Below are 19,957 nucleotides of genomic sequence, written 5' to 3'. Positions count from 1 at the left end.
TAAGGAGGGGCGGGAAGACCCAGACAAATGGTGATTAAAGGTCCCTGGGCTTTGAGATATTACTACAGGCTCTCCATTTTCCTGGGATGAGCAGGGATGGGATGTGAAGATGGGGGTGGTAGGGATAATGCACACAGGCATCACTAATGTGGTTGTTTATGATATGCCAAGCACTTATATCTATAACTTTTATACCATGTGGTGTAAAGTCACTTGAGCCATAGAGGTGAAGTAACTTGCCCGAAGTCACATAATTAAAAAGCAACAACCGTATACATATAAAGCGACAGAGGCAAGCACTGAACTCAGGCTGTCTGGTTCCAATCTCCATGCACATGACTAGACAACCCTGCCTTCTTCTGATGTAGTTATCATAATCTCAGGTGTGACAGAAGCCTTTCTGACTTGAGTGCTCTTGTCTTATGACCTGTCTACACAGACCACACGTGGCCAAATCACTCATCCTGCCTGACCCTTCCGCTTAGGCCACTTTTCTGAGGCTTTCCCAGTCAAGCATGTGTGAAATCAGAGAGTAGCTCTGCCAGGGAAAAATAGGGCAGGCCTGCCCTGGTTCTGATGGTCACACTTTATACTTGTGTGGAAAATCCATCCAGAGTCACATCTTCGCATGTGAATGAAGGGAGCAGAATAATAACACAATGTCAACAGAAAATATTGTTGCTGGTATGGGGTTTGCTCCAAACCAAGTGTCTTCCCACTCTTGGGAGGTGTAGAAGTGAATTACCCTTGGTGGAGAGACACTACTTCCCTTGTTTGTCATAAGATGCCCCTTGTTCCCTTTTCAGTGCACTTTTTTTTTTAATGTTTATTTATTTTTGAGAGAGAGAGAGAGCACAAGCAGAGGGAGAAGCAGAGAGAGAGGGGAACAGAGGATCTGAAGTGGGCTCTGTGTTGACAGCAGCGAGCCTGATGTAGGGCTTGAACTCACGAACCGCGAGATCATGACCAGAGCCAAAGTTGGATGCTCAACTGAGTCTCCCAGGTGCCCCCACGCAGTGCACTTCTATATTTCATCGTTATTGTCATCACACCCGAAGGGTTATTACTTTGGGCACTTTTGTACCATTCGGGATTTAAGTGGATTGGAGAAAACCAGAAAATTATGATTTAAATGCTTTTGGAAGTAGTTTTAAAGAATGGCTTTGAATTATTATGAAAATATGCATGGCTATTTAAAAAGTTTCTTATTTGCCAGTGACTGTCATTTTCACAGACATAAATATAGATTTGAAACCCAGGTCAAACCACCAGTCTCTATTTCTGACTTGAGTCCTGGTGTCAGGGTAAAAAATGATGAAGAAGGTTTTTTTTGGGAATAAATTACTTTCCTGCTCCAGATAAATGAATACTTCCAGCTTTTATGACAACATATAATTTTTAGTCCCTTATGATATATTACTATATAGCATTTAATAGTCTCAAATTCTTTTTCAAAATAAGATGGGCCATCATCACATACAAATAAGTGAAATAGTGTATGTAGCAGTGTTGTAAGCAGAATAAAGGCCATCAGCCACACAGAAGACATAAATCCTAATATGTAGAAGCCTATTCAGACATGGATATCATTTAATGTCTTTAATGAAGGATTCGTAATGTCCTTGCAGGAATAATTTACCACTCAGTGAAATTTTTTTTCCTGAGCATAAATACTCAATTGGAGGCACTCTTCTGCAAGAGGTATGTGTAAATATGTAAACTGGCTGAGACACAGGGCTTAACTGTTCTGTCTCTGAGGATGGGCCAGTGGAACTGTACATTCTGTTTAACAAATATTTATTGAGTTCTGTTCTGGTTATCTACGCTGTGTAACAAACTACCCTAAAACTTACTGGCTTAAAACAACAAATTTTTACTGATGCTCAAAGTTGATGGGCTCAGCTGGGTGGTTCTCACTTGGGGTCCCTCATACAGTTGTCCTCAGATGGCAGCAGAGGCTGGTGTCATCTACTGGCTTTTTTACTCATGTTTCTGGTGTCTGGTTTGGCACTGGATTTGGCCTTAAAAGTCACTGTGCTAAAATCTGTTGCCCCCTTTAAAAAAAAAAAAAAATATATATATATATATATATACATATATATATATATATATTTTTTTTCAGTTTATTTATTTATTTTGAGAGAGACAGAGACAGCACAAGTGGGGGAGGGACAAAGAGAGAGGGAGAGAGAGATAATCCCAAGCAGGCTGTGCACCATCAGCATGGAGCCCGATGCAGGGCTCGAACTCACAAAACCATGAGATCATGACCTGAGCCAAAACCAAGAGTTGGACGCTTAACTGACTGAGCCACCCAGGTGCCCCTAAATACCGTTGCTTAAAGGAATCACACACCAGCCCCTATTCAGTGAGAGAGAAGAATGGACTCCACATCTCCATGGGAGAGAATGAGCTGTATATATAGTCAAGAAAGACTCTAATGGCAGCCATCTTTAAGAAAAGCTACCATACATCTCAACCACACGTGTGATAGACACTGAAGTCACAGTCCTGAATAGAATGTGGTCCTTCCGCTGAGGAGATGTGGGGGTGATCCCAGGCACAGAAGAGGATTGGATGATAGAAATGAAGCTCATTGTAGAGACAAATGGGACTGTGGAGGTGTTCTGATCTACCCCAGCACCGTTGTGAAAAAAAAAAAAAAAAAAAAAGGCCTAGAGAAGCAGTTCTTCATATTTGGACCAAGAGGGGCAATTTCTTGAACAGAACAAGGATCTACAAAATATACATTTCATGTCAGCTCCACAGCAGGAGGGAGATTGTTGGGTAAAACAGTTGCTCTGCAAATGTTAACTTCCTGAAGAAAACTCTTGTTCCTGGATAACCTCATGGCCCTGACAAAAAACTAATGGCAAATCATTTTGTGCCATACTTTCTTTGGTTCCTTCTGTAGACTGATGAAAAGCATAAGGAGCCTTTGAGCTAAAAGTGCAGACCTCACTGGTTTTAATCATTAGCAATCATGCCATCTTTGCTAAAGAGACCATGAGACATGAAGAGATCTGAGTGTATTTTACCCTACAGAGTTTGTTTGTTTCTTTTTTTAATGTTTATTTTGGAGAGAGAGAGCATGAGAGAGGGGCAGAGAGAAGGGGAGACAGAGGATCCAAAGTGGGCTCCACGCTGACAGCAGGGAACCTGACGAGGGACTCAAACTCACCAACCGTGAGATCATGACCTGAGCCCAAATCAGACACTTAACTGACTGAGCCACCCAGGTGCCCCTACAGTTTGTTTCTTGGCTTTCAGATGCAGCTGTGTGACCTCCTCGGAGAGATCTTTCTGGTCACCCTGTTGAGAGAAGTGAAGTCTCCCTCCACTTCCAATTCTCAATCACTCTGTCCCATCAGGATGCTTATTTCCCTCAATGCACATACCACCACCTGCATTTATCTTTTTGGTTAATCCTTACTGTCTTTCTCCCTCCATCAGAATAGAGCTGACTTATTCACTTCCTGGCACACAGTAGCTGCTCAATAAATGTTTTTTAAAGTAAAAGAACAGATCTTTAGAGTCTGGAAAAAGCGCCCTAGTGACCATGGAAACGGTTTAATTAGGCTGGTATTCATTCTCTTTTTGGAGTAGAGAAAATTGAAATGCAAAATTCCCCAGAAGTCCAGATGTGCCCCAAATCTTCCACTAAATTTACTTAGTCACTACTCTGAAATCAGGCCTGGAAGTGGTTTTCACAATCTCCTTTTATGGCTGACACGTTTGGGGAGATGACAGATTTAGGACTGGAGTAGGCAGGACTATCTCTTGTAATGCCCTAAATATATTGGATTAGAATTGATCTCTCTATCCAGAATTCATATTTTCTCATTCCTGGCAGATATACCAGAGTAGTCCTGAGGATTTAAGATCAACGCACCAAGAGGTGGACCCTCCAAAGACATGTCTCTTTCAAAGGCTCTTTGGGTTTGGATAGGTGACCAAGTTGTACAGTGTGGTGATTAAGAGCATGGATCCTGGAGCTGGGCAGTATCCATCACCACTACTTACCTTAAAAGGAGCTTTGTAAGTTTCCTTTTAATTTTTCTGCCTCAGTTCTCTGCTTGGGAAAATGGAGATTGTACCCACATTTACCTACATGGTTGGCATAGGTTAATGTAGAGCAAGCAGTCAGAATCGTACCTGGCACTTGGTAAGAGCCATCTAAGTGTTTGCTAACATTACTGTTCATGGATGCCATCAACAGAGTATGTGAGAACCTGCTCATGACAACATTGAAAGTAATTGAGGGCAGGTAGCTTATGGGTAAGATTTTTCTTTTAAGTTATTTTTATACTGTTTTCATGAAAAAGACTGTCTCCTTATAATGGTGATGTTGAGGTATGAGGACTATTATACACTATACCTTCTTGTTCAGATGGGAAGGAATGCTAATATAACCTGGAGATACAAATAGACCCACCGAATATCTGCTGCCGGGCTCAGTGAGGTGCTCATAAAGGGTTCACATTATAAATTAAGGGCAAGGTCAGACTCTGAGATGGTCAAACACCAGCTAATGGTGGTGGTGGGGGCAGTCCATTTGGTGAGGTGGGTGGACAGCCTGGACTTCTGGGCCTGGCTGCCACTTCCTAGTAGTGTGATCTTGGGTGAACCAAATAAGGCCTTTGGCTTGGTTTGCACATCTCTAAAATGGGGATAGTAATTCTAGCCCAACCCAAAGCATTTTGAGGCCCAAAGGAGAAATGAATGAGAAGGACTTTCACAATGGTTAGTTTTTATAAAAACATCAAACACTGATCTTCCAAGGGTCTGGAAATGCCTGTGTTCTCTCTCTATCCCCACTGCCAAACCCTCTCCCTACCCCCATTCCCTTTCTCTTCCTGGACTTGAGTTCTTTTATTTTAGGCTAAACATCTTGACTTCTACTGCCATACACATATATTTGAGATATAGGACACTTCATTCTAGGGGTTATCCTAAAGGGGATATTCTAAAGGGTGAGTTTAGGGGACTAACTGTATTACATGGGCATCTGAGAGAAGAAATGGGCATAAAAAGGGAAAGCCGGCAGGTAAAGAATGGTTACTGACGAGTTGATTCAAGGCTGGCCTTATTACCAGCAAAAGCAAACAGATGATGTGCACTAAGAAACTGCTTTAGAATTTAGTGACTCACAAGCCATCGATCATAGGAACGACCTTTGTTCTCAGACAGACCTGGGTTCCAGTTCTGACTCTGCAAGTCACTTGACTTCTTGGAACTGCAGTTTCCCTATCGGTAAACTGGGAGTAATAGCACCAGCATCCCATGATGAGGACTGAGTTGAGTAGAAAACGCCAAGCACGCGGCTGATATTTAGCTGTGTGGGGGAGCCTTACCAGGAATTTCCGTTTCTGCTTCCAGTGGCTGCCTTGGGCGTTGGTGGCCACGTGGGCTTCCGTGACAGTTTTGATGAGCTCCCACTCCTCGTCTGTGGGCTCTGGCTTGTGCCCGATGGATTTCTGCAGCTCTTCCCGTCGTCTCTTCTCCCGGTTCTCCTCAATCAGTTTCCTCTTCGCCAGCCTCTTGCTGTCATCCAGTACCACTGGGAGAGGAGGAAAGATGAGACAAAACACACGGACACTCCCAGACACATGGCAGACTGCGTGTGCACCCAGGAGCCTCAGGGGCAGGGACCGCTCATGCACAGATGGCTTAGCGGGTCCTGCAGAGTGGGTCATGCTGGGGTATTTTCTCCCCCCAGCAGCAAACTGCCATCAACTAGCTTGTCTCTGACCCGAGACCTAGGGCCGAACTCCCAAGGGCTGGCCAGCTTTTCAAAAAAAAGCTCTGGGGGGAGTTGGACACTGGGCATCCCAACTCCACAGAAGGTGAGCCTAAATAAGAATGAAGCAGAGGGAGGTAAAATCTGTTCTATTCACGGCTTCACAGGTAAGTCCGTCTAGCCATTTATCTGAATTCACTCTTAGGGTCTCTCTGTTCCTCCTTTCTTTGCCTCAAATGGCTCTCAGTAAAAAGAACTTCCGATTAAAGAAAAGTTCTGGAGCAGTAAACAGGAGGCTAATGATCCCCTTCCTCAGATGATAAATAGGGCTTTCTTAAAAATATTTTTTTTAGTGTTTATTTGTTTTTGAAGGAGAGAAAGACAGAGTGTGAGCAGGGGAGAGGCAGAAAGAGAGGGAGACAGAGTCCAAAGCAGGCTCCAGGCTTTGAGCTGTCAGCACAGAAGCCCGACGCAGGGCTCAAACCCACAGGCTGTGAGATCATTCATGGCCTGAGCCAAGGTCAGATGCTTAACTGACTGAGCCACCCAGGCACCCCTCTTTGTTAGCTCTCTTAAGTGCTAATTGAAATGTGGCTCAACCTATCTGAGGCTGCACAGGTACTCACTTTGCTCTAGTCTCTACCTGGTCTATCCTCAATGGTGGTTAAAGAGCCCAGGCTTTGGAATCTAGAAAGAGCTGGGTCTGAATCCTGAGGCTACCACATTCTAGCTGTGTGACTTCTGGCGAGTTGCTCAGGCTCTTGGAGCTTTTTCATTTCTTCCTGTATAAAACAGGCTCAATAATTCCCACTTCAGAGGGTGTTCAGTGTGATAATGCACTACATGTGGTCAGTAAATCTAGCCATGACTTTTACCATTTGTGCAACGGGGAAATAAGAAGGGCTATACTTCTGGGGTTAATTTCCAAAACAAAGCCATTTCACCAGACTCTTAGTAACTATCAGTAGAATGGAAAGGCTCAGGTTTTATGCTACAGACTCATAGTATTTAGAACTGGAAAGAACCTTAGGTATTATCTAGCCCAACTCCCTCCTGTCACAGAGGAGGAAGTTGATCCAGAGAGATCATGACTTGCCTAAAGTCACAGAGCAAGTTCATGGCAGAGCCAAGGCAAGACCCAGGACTCCTGATTCCAGTTCTACAACATCACTGTCCTAGAGCCATTTCTTGATGAAGGTGTGACCTGGTAGGAAAAGAAAAAAAGCAAACATAGCAGGAAGAAGAGAACCAAAAGTACTCAGCTAATCCACAAACAGAATAATGAATCCCAGATCATCTAGACTTGATTGGATCGTCAAAGTCAGGTGAGCAATGGCAAATGTGGGAAATGGGAATGAGCCCTGTTTAGTCATTTAGGTTCCCTTATTTTTAAATTTTTTTTTTTCAACGTTTTTATTTATTTTTGGGACAGAGAGAGACAGAGCATGAACGGGGGAGGGGCAGAGAGAGAGGGAGACACAGAATCGGAAACAGGCTCCAGGCTCTGAGCCATCAGCCCAGAGCCCGACGCGGGGCTCGAACTCACGGACGGCGAGATCGTGACCTGGCTGAAGTCGGACGCCTAACTGACTGCGCCACCCAGGCGCCCCTAGGTTCCCTTATTAAAGGGATTGTTGCCTTTAATAAATGGGATGTAGTCATAGCCCCATTTCCCAAATGCTTCCTCTGTGCTGGGGATTGTTGCATTTAACATGCATTATCTAATTTAATCCTGAAAACAACTTGCAAGGTAGGCAATAATTTCACAGAAGGGAAACCTGAGGTTAACTCTGATGGTCACACAGCTAGTAAGTGGCAGATACGGGACTCCAACAGTTTTTCTGATTATAAAGCCTGAGCTCTTATAATGCTTCATAGGGTGCATTCAAAATTAATTTCCACCCAGTCCAGATTAACACTGAGTTTTTTTTTAACCTTATAAATATTCATCTCTTTAACTTCTCAATAAAACAATGAAATGGATACTCAATAGTAACAGTTCCTTATAGTGGCACATCTAAATATTTGGTTCTAGGTCAATCATTTCACATATCCCTATCAGGCATATTGTTGGCCGTGGCTAAAGTCTTTAAAAGATAAAGACAAAGAACACACTCAGCCGGAGGTGGGGATTAACCCAGGATTTCCAGCCTAAAGCCGTCACACAACCCTCCTCCTTTTTAAAGATTCCCCATTGTGTCTTCTCTAATGGGCAAACCAGGACATTTCACAGATTTTTTTTTGTTCTAGTGGAGGGAACCCTTTTTATCACATAAATGTGAGCCATGATTATTTCCTCTTTCATGAGGAAAATCCTCACTGCATTCTTTTTTCTTTCTCTCCTTTTTTTTTTTTTTTTGGTTTTCTTCTCTTTTTTAAAACTAAAAGTTAGAGACTTTCACTGAGGTGCAAACATTTATGCCAATAGAAATCATTCACCCTGACGCCTGGCAAAATGGAGGCCACTCACTCTGAGTGACACAATTCTTATTTTATTATTAGATTAATGAAAAGAACTGGTGTAAATCCCTTGCACAGTGCGAGAAGAAGAGACTCCAATGGCTAATCTCACTGCCATATGCTGTGGCACTTTGAAAACTGGGTAGGAGGACTGGAGCTTAGAATGTTTTTATGGCTAAAAATATAACAAACACCCAACTGCAGGATGACTCATGCTATATAGCACTCAACCTCACATTCTTCAGAAATTACTGAACACAATGTTTTCTGCCAGTGCCCCGTCTCCAAAAATGTCCACAAAATAAATTCTTGTCTCTTCTTTTGAAAAATATTAGGACTAGTCCACAAGGCTCTCACCACATGAATGTTGTGTGTAAAACCACACCTCATCCAGGTGAATGGACAAGACCGCTCATTCATACTCTCTTGCAAACCGAGTATTGCTAATAGTCCTGCAGATGTGCTAGGGATAATTTACTCACTTTCCCTTACCTGTCGTCTAGATACTTTGAGAGTTAGGAGTTGATAGGGAAGGGGTAGGATGGAAAGCACCCAGCAATGACTGGGAGTGAGGGGTCGCTGGGAGTGCTACAGGTCTTCCCTCTGTCCACATGAGCCTCTGTTTCTTTTCTGCCCAGTTGATCTCCTTGAACCAAACCTTTCCCCAATCAACACTCCTTGAATACGAAAAAGAGGAAAAAGATTACTTACAATCTGTTGCCATGCCAACATAGATGCATTTTTTAAAGCGACATTCCTGGCACTGATTTCGCGTAACTTTGTCTATGACACATTTTCCTTCATATTTACAGGAATAGGATGGATGGAGATTTTTCTGAATGGTTCTTCTAAAGAAACCCTACATGAAAAACAAAGACCAAAGACAACAGTTTCATATTTCCTAGAAATAAATGACTCCAGAATTTTGTGTCCACATAACTGTGATGGATTGTTTTTGACCTTTCCTGTGCATGGGCTTGTACCTTTACTTATTCACATATAGGACAGTTAGCCCAAGCTGAATCTAAAGAATTCTATATCTGAGCTGAAGGAAATGTCCAGGACTATAGAGTCAATATCTTTTTGGCATTTAGTAAGGAAAAGAGCTTAATGGGGAAATCTGGTGTTCATTTTTATTTTTTCTAAACATTGAGTAATAAAAATAAATCATATTCTTTCCTTTCATAGAGTGTCATAATTATGTTGTTAAATTAAGCTGTGAAGAACCTTGCTACACTTTGTGCTGGAGAATAAAAGAGCTGGATACTTGTTATACTCTATTAATTAATAATTTAATCATTTGGTGATTAAATGGATGCATTAAATGACCTTCAGAGATTTAGTTTAATTCTTGTTTTTGACTTTTGCAATGTTCATTACCAGCTCAGATAACCCTTGAAATAACAGTACTTGGGGAATAGAAAATTCCGGATTCTCTACCCAGATTTTCTCAGAGCTTAATGCATTGGGGTTTTGCCTTTCATAGTACTCTTTTTCTCCAGTATCAGTAGACATATACCCTGAAGATCAGTAGGTGTCTTCCTTTCTTAAGATATGGGAGAGTGCCACCATAAAGTCTGCTGAGCATGCCATTTAGTCCAGGTTTAGGTGACACAAATATCCTCAAGACGTGTTATAGTAGAACCTTCCTGGACATGATACTCCAGTCTTGGCAATGGAGTTTCTGTATTGTAGGCATTAATGATGGTGGAGGGCACTTTTCGTGAGGGGTACATTGCAAAGGGCTGTAGACACCTTCCATATCCTTCTGTCTCTTCTAACAACCTTATGAAGTAGGTACTCTTAATATCTCCATGGTAGGGATTAAAAAACTAAGCCTCGAATAGGTTAAATCACTTGCCCCAAATCATGTGGTAAGTACGTTGTGGAACTTGGCCTAGAGCTCAGGAGTCAGACTCCAAGTCTTATTTACTTAACTGCTTATATGATATAAAGTGAGTTCAGTTTTACTGTATTATTTAAATGAACAGATGAACAGATTATAAATAGTACCCCCTTTGCCTTCATTTTATCTGTTTTAGTAGACTAGCAAAGCAGAAACACATTTTGAAGGATATTATCTACTAAAGCTCAAAGGGACCTCCAATTTTGTTACGTAAATAGTGGGACTGAAATACCAGCTGACCTAGATTAAGCCCAAATTTGAATTATCCTGGTTAACTTTCCTTGGCTTTGATTATGTATACATACTCCTTGCATATTCATTATTCAGACATAAGAGCCCTTCCTTGTAATGAAAAGGTCAAAGGTAGAATTTTATATTGGACGAAACAGAATACAATGGCAAAATGACAACAATAACTGAAACTAATGGACTTGATTTTGGGGTATGTATGCAAAATCCCTTATCATTTCTATTGCTCAAGTTTCAACAGGAAAACTGTCACATAGTTGGGTTTTGTATCCTTAAACACTTGAATCCATTAGTTTGAATGATGTTGATATACACTGATACACTCTTATCTTATATAAGATTCACTCAATCACACATGGGCAGCTGTTTGACATGTCAGCAGTATCTCCCTGGGTATTCAAGGTGGGCAAATTCTGCGAAAGCATGAATTCCCTGGGCATGTCACAGAACTGAAAAACCAGCTCCCCTGTGAACCTCCCTATTCCACCTCTGCTACCCTCTGTCCAATCCACCATTCAAGGGTTACGCCTGCCTGGAGAGCAAAAGAGACCTGGAGATTCCTGGCAAGAAGACATGTGTCACAGACAGGGAGGAGAGGGACTGGGTGGCATACCTCCTTCTGGAGGAGGCAAGGTCTCCCCAGAGGTGGCAGCACCAAAGTCCAGGGCATCTGGGGAGAATGATGCTCTGAAGATAGGAAAGTTGGTACTCTGAAGTTAGGGAGACCCTTTTCTCACATACTGTGACATTGTCTCGTGTTTTAGAGGGAGGACAGCATACTGAGGAGTCAGACAATGCTAAGGAGAGGATCAGGTGTGGTGTCCCAGACACAGGGGTGACATTCATTTTTCCAAAAAAAGCTACTTTGTGAACTTTTAAATGGAGCGAATGAAATAATTTATACTTTGCTTATTTTGGGAAAAGTGTTGGGGTTGCAGGCTCTGCTTTTCCTAGTGACATCTTCCCTGTGGCTTATCTCTGATGGCTTTTCTTGGGCTCTTCATAGACCAGATCCCTTTAAGGCTCCTAAGCTATAATAAAAGCATATTTGACACAGGATGAAGGGCCACTGGAGTGGAGTAAATGTAAATGTAAAGGTACTAGGTCCTTTCATTTTAAAAAGGGACAAAAATTAACTTCTGCAAGTGAACTGAATACAGAATGTTTAATGTAGTCTACCTGTAAGAAATCTTTTTAGAGGTGAACTAACAAGAGACGTGCCCCAGGGACTAGATAAGGACATATATGTCACTGAGGATTTGTTGGCGAGATGGGGTTTTGCTTTTATAAGTCAACATCAGACGTGTTTCTCTGCATTTTGAGAAGGACTAGATCCTCTTATTAGTGGTCTGATATGATGCACTAATTAGTGTGATAAGGAGCTAAGTGTCATTCTGCTGGTTCAATATTTGGGCAACTTATAATAGCTGTGAATCTTTCTCAGAAAAATAATTTGTTGTGGGGAAGTATCACCATTCCTTCTGTAAGAGATTCATAAAAACTGGTTCATCAAGACAGACAAAACAGCTCCAAAAGATTTTTACTGTCTTCAGGGGAAAAATGGGCAAAAAAAGTTTCTCCCCATATACACTGCAAGTATGGGGTAGAAATATTGTAAAGTTGTAGGTTTGAATAAACAGAATGTGAAGCATGACCTTTTTCATCTTTGGCCACTCTTAAAAACTGTTTCATTCAAAAACCTGTTGCCTTTTTCCAAGATACTTTGTCCTTACATTAAATGCATGGTCACCCCGGGAGAGCTGCTTTCTGGTTTTATGATGGAGGCCATCCTAGAAACAGGATTCTGACCTGAGATAAAGGCATAGAAGCTGAAAAATCTAGCTTTTTGCTACATGATTTCTTTTAAGTAAACCTCAGTTGAATCAGGCTCTAAACATCCTGTGATCTTGGGAAAAGAGGCTAGTGGATTTCTTGATCATCATGAAGACATACATAAAGCAGGGACACAGGTTAATAGGCTTGATTCTCCCTTTGTTTAAGTCAATCACTAATAAGCATTAAGTTCTCTGCAAGGCACATTTAGAGTCACTTTGGGAGTTGAGTATTAAATGGAATTTTCATTAGAGTCTCTTCCAGAATTCAGAATTTACCATTAGTAACTGATTTTTGAAAGAGTCTCAATGCTGCATAATCAGATAGGCAAAGCTTTATGAATTGGGGCTAATTTAGAAAAAAGGCCTGTTTGAATTACTGAGCTTTCAGAATGAGAGAATATATCTACACTAATGCAGTTTTATTACTTTCAAATCAAGCCAATAAAAGTGTGCTTTCAAGAGACAGTCTGCAAGTTCCCCAAATTAATAAATAGTCAGGACTTATTTGTAATCAGTTCCGTTAAACTCCTTAAAACATTATTTTCATAGATGTAATAGCAATCTTTAGCATTGTCTTTGTTAAAAGGTACACATTCTAGATCAAAGGGGTCTGAATGAATGAAAGCACACTACATCACATTACAAAAAACAGCCTTGCAGATATAAGGCCTTGGGAACTTAGAAATGCCTGATTCCACTGGATATATCATTTCATCACTTTAAGCAGGCTTCTGCTAAGGGTTTCCTAATTTTATGGATAAAAAATAGGGAATTTTCATGGAAGATCTTCTACTAGGGAAATGGGGCACCTTATCTTGAAACCAAGCTAACATGCTGATTTTAGGGGTTTTGGGTCAAAGGTTAGGAGAAAAGGGGGGGTTAGCTGGAGGAAGGGAAGAGAGGAGAAGAGGGGAGGTGGGCAACATAGGAGGGAGGACCGAATTATTTTCGACAGTTTAATACAATCTTTGCCTTAGGGTTTACATTCTGTGATCATCTGGTTTTAAATACAAAAGTAAATAAAACATTCTACAAGAAAAAATTTAAGAAGTCTTTCCCTGACTTATTATACTTCCTCATTTATAAAACATTAGCTGAACTTTGGATGTAGCCCTGGGTTAAGCTTTATTTATTTTATAGTGGATTTTATTTTTGAGGCTAGGTTGTTGGACCAAAAGATATTTGCCAAAAAGCTCATCTTAATTTTGATGATGAAGAGTATAAGTAGGCAAATTTAGGCTCACTTTTGGGAAATGAAGTGTTCATCACTGGTGTATTCTTGTCAGGTATCTCCTGAAGATGGGACTGTAGAGCATAAAATTAGCTGATGGATGCCCAGAATTTACTTATTGGCTGAAGGCTGTGCAGAAAGCCAATGTGAGTAATTTCAGAACACAATTGACTGTAAGTAAGTAGCCTCAAAGATATTCCTTAATGGAACCCTTAAAAGTGAACATATTTACTCAGATTAACAGCCTGGAGTAGTGCAAATCCTGTCTCTTCAACTACTGCTGATAAAACAGGAGGAGAAATGGTCATTTCTTGGGAAAATATATTATAAAACATCTATGCATTTTTAAACTCAAAGTGAGAATATTATTAATTTCTTTTCATCTTTAAAAATTTTTTTAATGTTTATTTATTTTTCAGAGAGAGAGAGAGAGAGGGAGAGAGTGAGCACAAGTGGGGGAGGGGCAGAGAGAGAGAGGGAGACATAGAATCTGAAGCAGGCCCCAGGCTTTGAGCTGTCAGCCCAGAGCTTGACATGGGGCTTGAACCCACAGACTGGGAGATCATGACCTGAGCCGAAGTTGGATACTCAACCGACTGAGCCACCCAGGTGCCCCTAATTTCTTTTCATCTTATGAGTTCTCTCCCTGTCTTCAAAGCCAGACATTATACTCTTGCAAAACTTTATTTAGTTATTTTTGATTTGAAAAAAAAAAATAATAAATTCGTTTCTTGAAAATGCCAAAAAATGAGGAGGACAACCAGACACTTGGATGGTAACAGGCTGTGAATGTTGGAATTTGGTTCTAATTTCAACTTAAACTTCTTGTTGCATTCTGTTGGAATCCTGGGAGGGGACAGGAGCTGGGCTGGGCGCTAAGCTCACTGGTCCAAGGGCAGTTACCTTGCAGCCTTCACACGTGATGCAGCGGTAGTGATACCCCGTGGCTTTGTCACCACACACTACACATAGCTCGTCCTTGTCTAAGTAACTGGGGATGTACCCTGTGACAAGGAGAAAAAAGGAATGTGAGAAAACAATATCATGTTAAAGTCAAAGACACACCCTAGCTTGGAGGAGTGGAGGAGGATAAAAAGAGGACTGGAGGTAAGGTGCGGCAAGGAGGAGGCAGGATCAAACTGTTTCATACATTTGAATACAACTTTTGTATTGGGGTTTATATCATGTGCTCATTTAGTTTTAAATGTAAAAGGTAAATAAAACATTTAATGAGAAAAAATTTAAAGCCTTTCCCTGATGTAATATACTTGCTCAGTATCTTATACTTATCCACTATCTTATCTCACACGTACAGAGTTGATACTAGGCCCAGGATTTCCGAATGCCTTAGAAATAGGTGTGACCACTCTTGCTGTGCAGGTAGGAAAATATCTGAAGTCTGTTGGAGCCAATAAATCATGCAGAGAGGGCAAGATTTGAGATGTCTGGAATGCTCTGGGTTCTGGAGAACACAATCTCTTTTGTAAGGCTTATTTCAGAACTTTTTCTTAGAAGACTGGATCGACTTTGGACTCAAGGTACCATGCAATAAATTCAGAAAACTTCATAGCTTGGAGATCGTCAAGTACTCTTGAGGTGAACAGGTTTTCAGAGGTTTGCTTGGCCTTCCTAGGGGTCACACTAGAAATTAAAGCATAGATCTTCTAGCCAGATCTCCTAACTTCTAGTATAAGTGATGATGATCTTTTTCTAAAAATAGACAGTTAACTTTAAGTAGAATGAACAAGCCATCTAAAATTTTTATTTTTGGTTAAACTTGTGACATTATGACACAAAACCCAACAACACTGGGTAGTGTGAAATAATAGAAACTCTATTTATTAAGAAAAAAAGAAAGTCCATGGGGCGCCTGGGTGGCTCAGTCAGTTAATGCTCTGACTTCTGCTCAGGTCATGAGCAGTTTGTGAGTTGGAGACCCGCGTCTGTACTGACAGCTCAGAGCCTGGAGCCTGCTTCGGATTCTGTGTCTCCCTCTCTCTCTGCCCCTCCCCTGCTCATGCTGTCTCTCTCTCTGTCTCTTAATAATAAAGAAACGTTAAAAAAAAGTTAAAAAAAGAAAAAGAAAAAAATAAAGTCCAATTATGGTAACTCTCTTTGTTAGTGTCCTGTTGGTTTATTAGTTTAAATTCCTTGGCCCAGGAAACTAAAGTTTAAAAACAAAGACAGAAGCAGCCCACTTCCCACTGGTCTTCGCCTCTTCCCCTTCACTTGTAGACAGTGTCCAAACACAAGAAACTGATTCTGAAGTGCAAATTCGGTTTCATTTGGTATCAGTGGTTTACCACAGACGCACACAGCTTTAGATGAGTGCAAAAAGTCAAAATAAGGCCTGCTTTGTTGGGACGTGGAGAAGGGAGGGGCTGAGATAACAAAATAATTCCTTCCTTTGATCACGGCACCTTGTGAAGTTCTTTGACTTGGTAAACTCTTATTGGTTTCAATAAAGATTAGCCAGGTTGAAATGACAGATGACTTACTGTATTTTTTACCATGACATTTCATAGATTCTTTATTAAACTAGGTCCGAGAGGGCTTACTTTTCAGAAAAAAATATCCATAAAGAAAACAGAAGAAAAGGAGTCCTTTTCACAATTTCATAGAAATTACTTTGCTCAGATTTTATTTTAGAAAGATGGTCCCTCTTGGGAAGGAGACAAATGACTTCAGAGTAATCTGGTAATGTACAGGATTATCTTCTTAAATATCACAGCTTTTCTTAGTTTACTTTTACATCATGCCAACCATGAGTCATCTGTTGAATTCACTTCAAGAGTTTGAAAAATCTCATCAGACATTTCTAAAAAGAGAATTCTGGGAGGGATCTTCACAGACAAAAAGGGGGCTGGAATGAGGGATGTGCTTATTCAATCATTCATCTATTCATTAATTCAGAAAACAGTTATTTACCATCTACTAGGTGCTTAGCACAATGGTTGGTGCTAAGAATATAAAAACAAATTAAGACATGGTTTCTTCCTTTGGTAAGCATAAGTGTAAGAGACTGTGTTAAATTTCCAGTCCTGGTCATTCTTCAATGCAAACAGAAAAGGTGAAAATGAAGGAAAGAACATGAAAGACGCTGAACATCACCGTACAGGAATACAGAGCCCAAACCACAACGAGACACCATGTAACATCCTTGAGGATGGTCATAATAAAAATGACAGACAATAACAAATGTTGATGAGGATATGGAGAAATTTGAACCCTTATATGTTGCTGGTAGGAATGTAAAATGTGCTTTAGAAGAGTTTGGCAGTTCCTGAAAAGGTGAAACGTAACGTTACATATGACCCAGCAATTCCACTCCTGCATATATACCCAAGGGAACTGATAACAGGTGTCCACACACAAACCTATTCATGAATGTTCAAAGTAGCATTATTTATAAAATCCAAAGGTTGGAAACAACCCAAATGTCCATCAAATGGTGGGTAGATAAACAAAAGGTAGTGTATTCATACAGTGGGATATTATTCAGCTGGAAGAAGGACTAAAGTACCGATACATGCTACAACATGGATGGAACGTGAAAACATTATGCTATAGGAAAGAAGCCAGACATGAAAGGCCATATATTGTATAACTTCATTTATGTGAAATGTCTAAAGCAGGCAAGTCATAGTCAGGAAGAAGGCCTGGAGGGAGAATGGGAAGTTACCTGCTAATGGGTACAGAGTTTCTTTTCAGGGTGCTGAAAATGTTCTAGAATTGTATAGTGTTGTTGGTTCCACCACTCTGAATGTACTAAAAACCACTAGAAACAATGGTTTTTCATGGATATGTTTTGTACACTTTAAATGTGTGAATTTTGTTGGTATGTGAAATGTGTTTCAATAAAGCTGTTATTATAAAAACAAAGAAATGAAGTAAAAGAGAACAGTTCCATTTGACAAATACTTATGTGGGTATACAATGTGCTAGGCAATGTGCTAAGGGTCTAAAGATAGGCTACATTTTCATTCTTTCAGATCAATAACAGATCATCTGCATATAATGTCGTAGGCACTGGGTTAGGGCTATGTCCAGAATCACAAAGGGGAAACTCTTTGAGGAGCCTTCCTGTCTACCCCCCAGCTCACGTCAAACTTGGTGCTCCCATAAACTCCTTGTGCTTCCCCGATAGTAGTCCTTTATAATCTACATTATAACTACCTTTGAGTTTTTTCTTCTCTTTGACCACAATCCTTGATTCACTATACGTTTGTACAGTTCCAGCTAGAGGGCAGGGATCAGAACATTCATGCTGAAACCCCACTGTCTATCTAGCACCTGCTTCCTCTGACAGATAGCATCATGGCTTTCAAGATGCTTTCAAGAACTTGCAGATGAGCAGACTTGAAGCCTGGAGGTATGCCTGAGAAAGCTAAAAGATCTCAGAAAAGATTTCTCAAAGAGGTGATAATGCAGAGGCAGGAGCCCAAATATCAGGCCTAATGAAAAGTTCATTAGAAAGTTTGATTTTTGGTAAAGAAAATGAGATTCCACTCATTAAAACTAAGACATCCAGATTGATACTCATCCAACACTTAGTGATCTGGGGGATGCATGCTCACTAATCAACTGGACTTGGTCCTGCTTTCTTTGCTCTGATCACTAGGTTCCATACAGTGAGACAGGACTAAAGAGAGCTTAAGGGCAATACCATTTTCTCACAATAGAGAAATGAAAATCACTATGACCAGGCATTAAGATGCCATCACCAAAAGAAGAGATTTGCAGTCTGAATTTTATATGATGTGCTCCACTTTCTACTTGGGGCTATATAAACCACTATCCATTAACTCAAGAGTGTTTGCTTCTGGGTAAGTTTCCCCTTCCCCTTTACACAATCATTAACCTTAAGTCCCAAGGTTGTATATACCACTGTCTGCTAGGTAACTGATGGTGCTGTGGCTCAAATTTAATAAGAAATCTAAAAAATCTACAGGAAGACTCACTAGGTGTTGATTCATTCCAAACAGTTTTGGGAGTCCCTCCATAGAAAGAAATAACAGAAAATATTCCAACAGAGCTCTGTGCCCAGAGAAATAACTAGTTACCAAATGTGGGAGGGGGAGAGTCCTAGGGAAAATGGCTAGAGATAGTCTGGATTTAACTAACACCAATGGAATTCAATGGTCACTCTTTAGGAATCAAAAGCAACGTGTGTATTAGTTTCTCATAAATTTTCTTTTTACATAAAAATTATACAAGTAGTGCAGTTCATGATAGAAAAAGTAAAAGACAAAAATGAACAAAAAGCAAATTTACCTATCAACTCTCCACCACAGTGATAAGAACTGTAGCATTTTGATATTTCTTCATCTTGGACTAGTATGTGTGACAGTGTGTGGCATGTGCTTGTGTGTGCACAGAAACACAAACTTCTAAAACACAAAGTAATGTTTAAACAACAAAGTAACCCAATTATTAAAACACACAGTCTCTTTAACAAATGGTGCTGGGAGAACTGGACAGCAACATGCAGAAGAATGAAACTAGACCACTTTCTTACACCATTCACAAAAATAAACTCAAAATGGATAAAGGACCTGAATGTGAGACAGGAAACCATCAAAACCCTAGAGGAGAAAGCAGGAAAAAACCTCTCTGACCTCAACCGCAGCAATTTCTTACTTGACACAACTCCAAAGGCAAGGGAATTAAAAGTAAAAATGAACTATTGGGACCTCATGAAGATAAAAAGCTTCTGCACTGCAAAGGAAACAATCAACAAAACTAAAAGGCAACTGACGGAATGGGAAAAGATATTTGCAAATGACATATTGGACAAAGGGCTAGTATCCAAAATCTATAAAGAACTCGCCAGACTCCACACCCAAAAAACAAATAATCCAGTGAAGAAATGGGCAGAAGACATGAATAGACACTTTTCTACAGAAGACATCCAGATGACCAACAGGTACATGAAAAGATGTTCAACGTCACTCCTCATCAGGGAAGTACAAATCAAAACCACACTGAGATATCACCTCACACCAGTCAGAGTGGCTAAAATGAACAAATCAGGAGACTATAGATGCTGGAGAGGATATGGAGAAACGGGAACCCTCTTGCACTGTTGGTGGGAATGCAAACTGGTGCAGCCACTCTGGAAAACAGTGTGGAGATTCCTCAAAAAATTAATAATAGATCTACCTTATGACCCAGCAATAGCACTGCTAGGAATTTACTCAAGGGATATAGGAATGCTGATGTATAGGGGCACTTGTACCCCAATGTTTATAGCAGCACTTTCAACAATAGCCAAATTATGGAAAGAGCCTAAATGTCCATCAACTGACAAATGAATAAAGAAGATGTGGTTTATATATACAATGGAATACTACTTGGCAATGAGAAAGAATGAAATCTGGCCATTTGTAGCAACATGGATGGAACTGGGGAGTGTTACGCTAGGTGAAATAAGTCAGGCAGAGAAAGACAGATACCATATGTTTTCACTTATATGTGGATCCTGAGAAACTCAACAGAAGACCAGGGGGGAGAATAAGGGGGGGGGGGAAAGTTAC

General features: G+C 40.6%; 1 protein-coding gene across 6 annotated transcripts in view; it reads right to left on the bottom strand.

Moving 5' to 3' along the window:
• The window catches only part of THRB (thyroid hormone receptor beta), a 391,410-nt gene that overhangs the window by 24,893 nt on the left and 346,560 nt on the right, over nt 1-19,957 (bottom strand). For all 6 annotated transcript variants that reach the window (XM_040480053.1, XM_040480052.1, XM_040480056.1 and 3 more), the window contains 3 exons: nt 14,325-14,425; nt 8,912-9,059; nt 5,355-5,560 (listed from right to left, as the gene is read on the bottom strand). In XM_040480053.1, the coding sequence (XP_040335987.1) occupies nt 5,355-5,560; nt 8,912-9,059; nt 14,325-14,425 (455 nt within the window). The remainder of the gene's footprint in view (nt 1-5,354; nt 5,561-8,911; nt 9,060-14,324; nt 14,426-19,957) is intronic.

This window comes from Herpailurus yagouaroundi, unplaced genomic scaffold (assembly GCF_014898765.1).
Source record: "Herpailurus yagouaroundi ecotype Mexico unplaced genomic scaffold, PumYag 159, whole genome shotgun sequence".
In the NCBI taxonomy this organism is placed as follows: domain Eukaryota; kingdom Metazoa; phylum Chordata; class Mammalia; order Carnivora; family Felidae; genus Herpailurus; species Herpailurus yagouaroundi.
The sequence above is the reverse complement of the archived record's forward strand: the minus strand, read 5'-3'. Positions and strand labels throughout refer to the sequence as shown.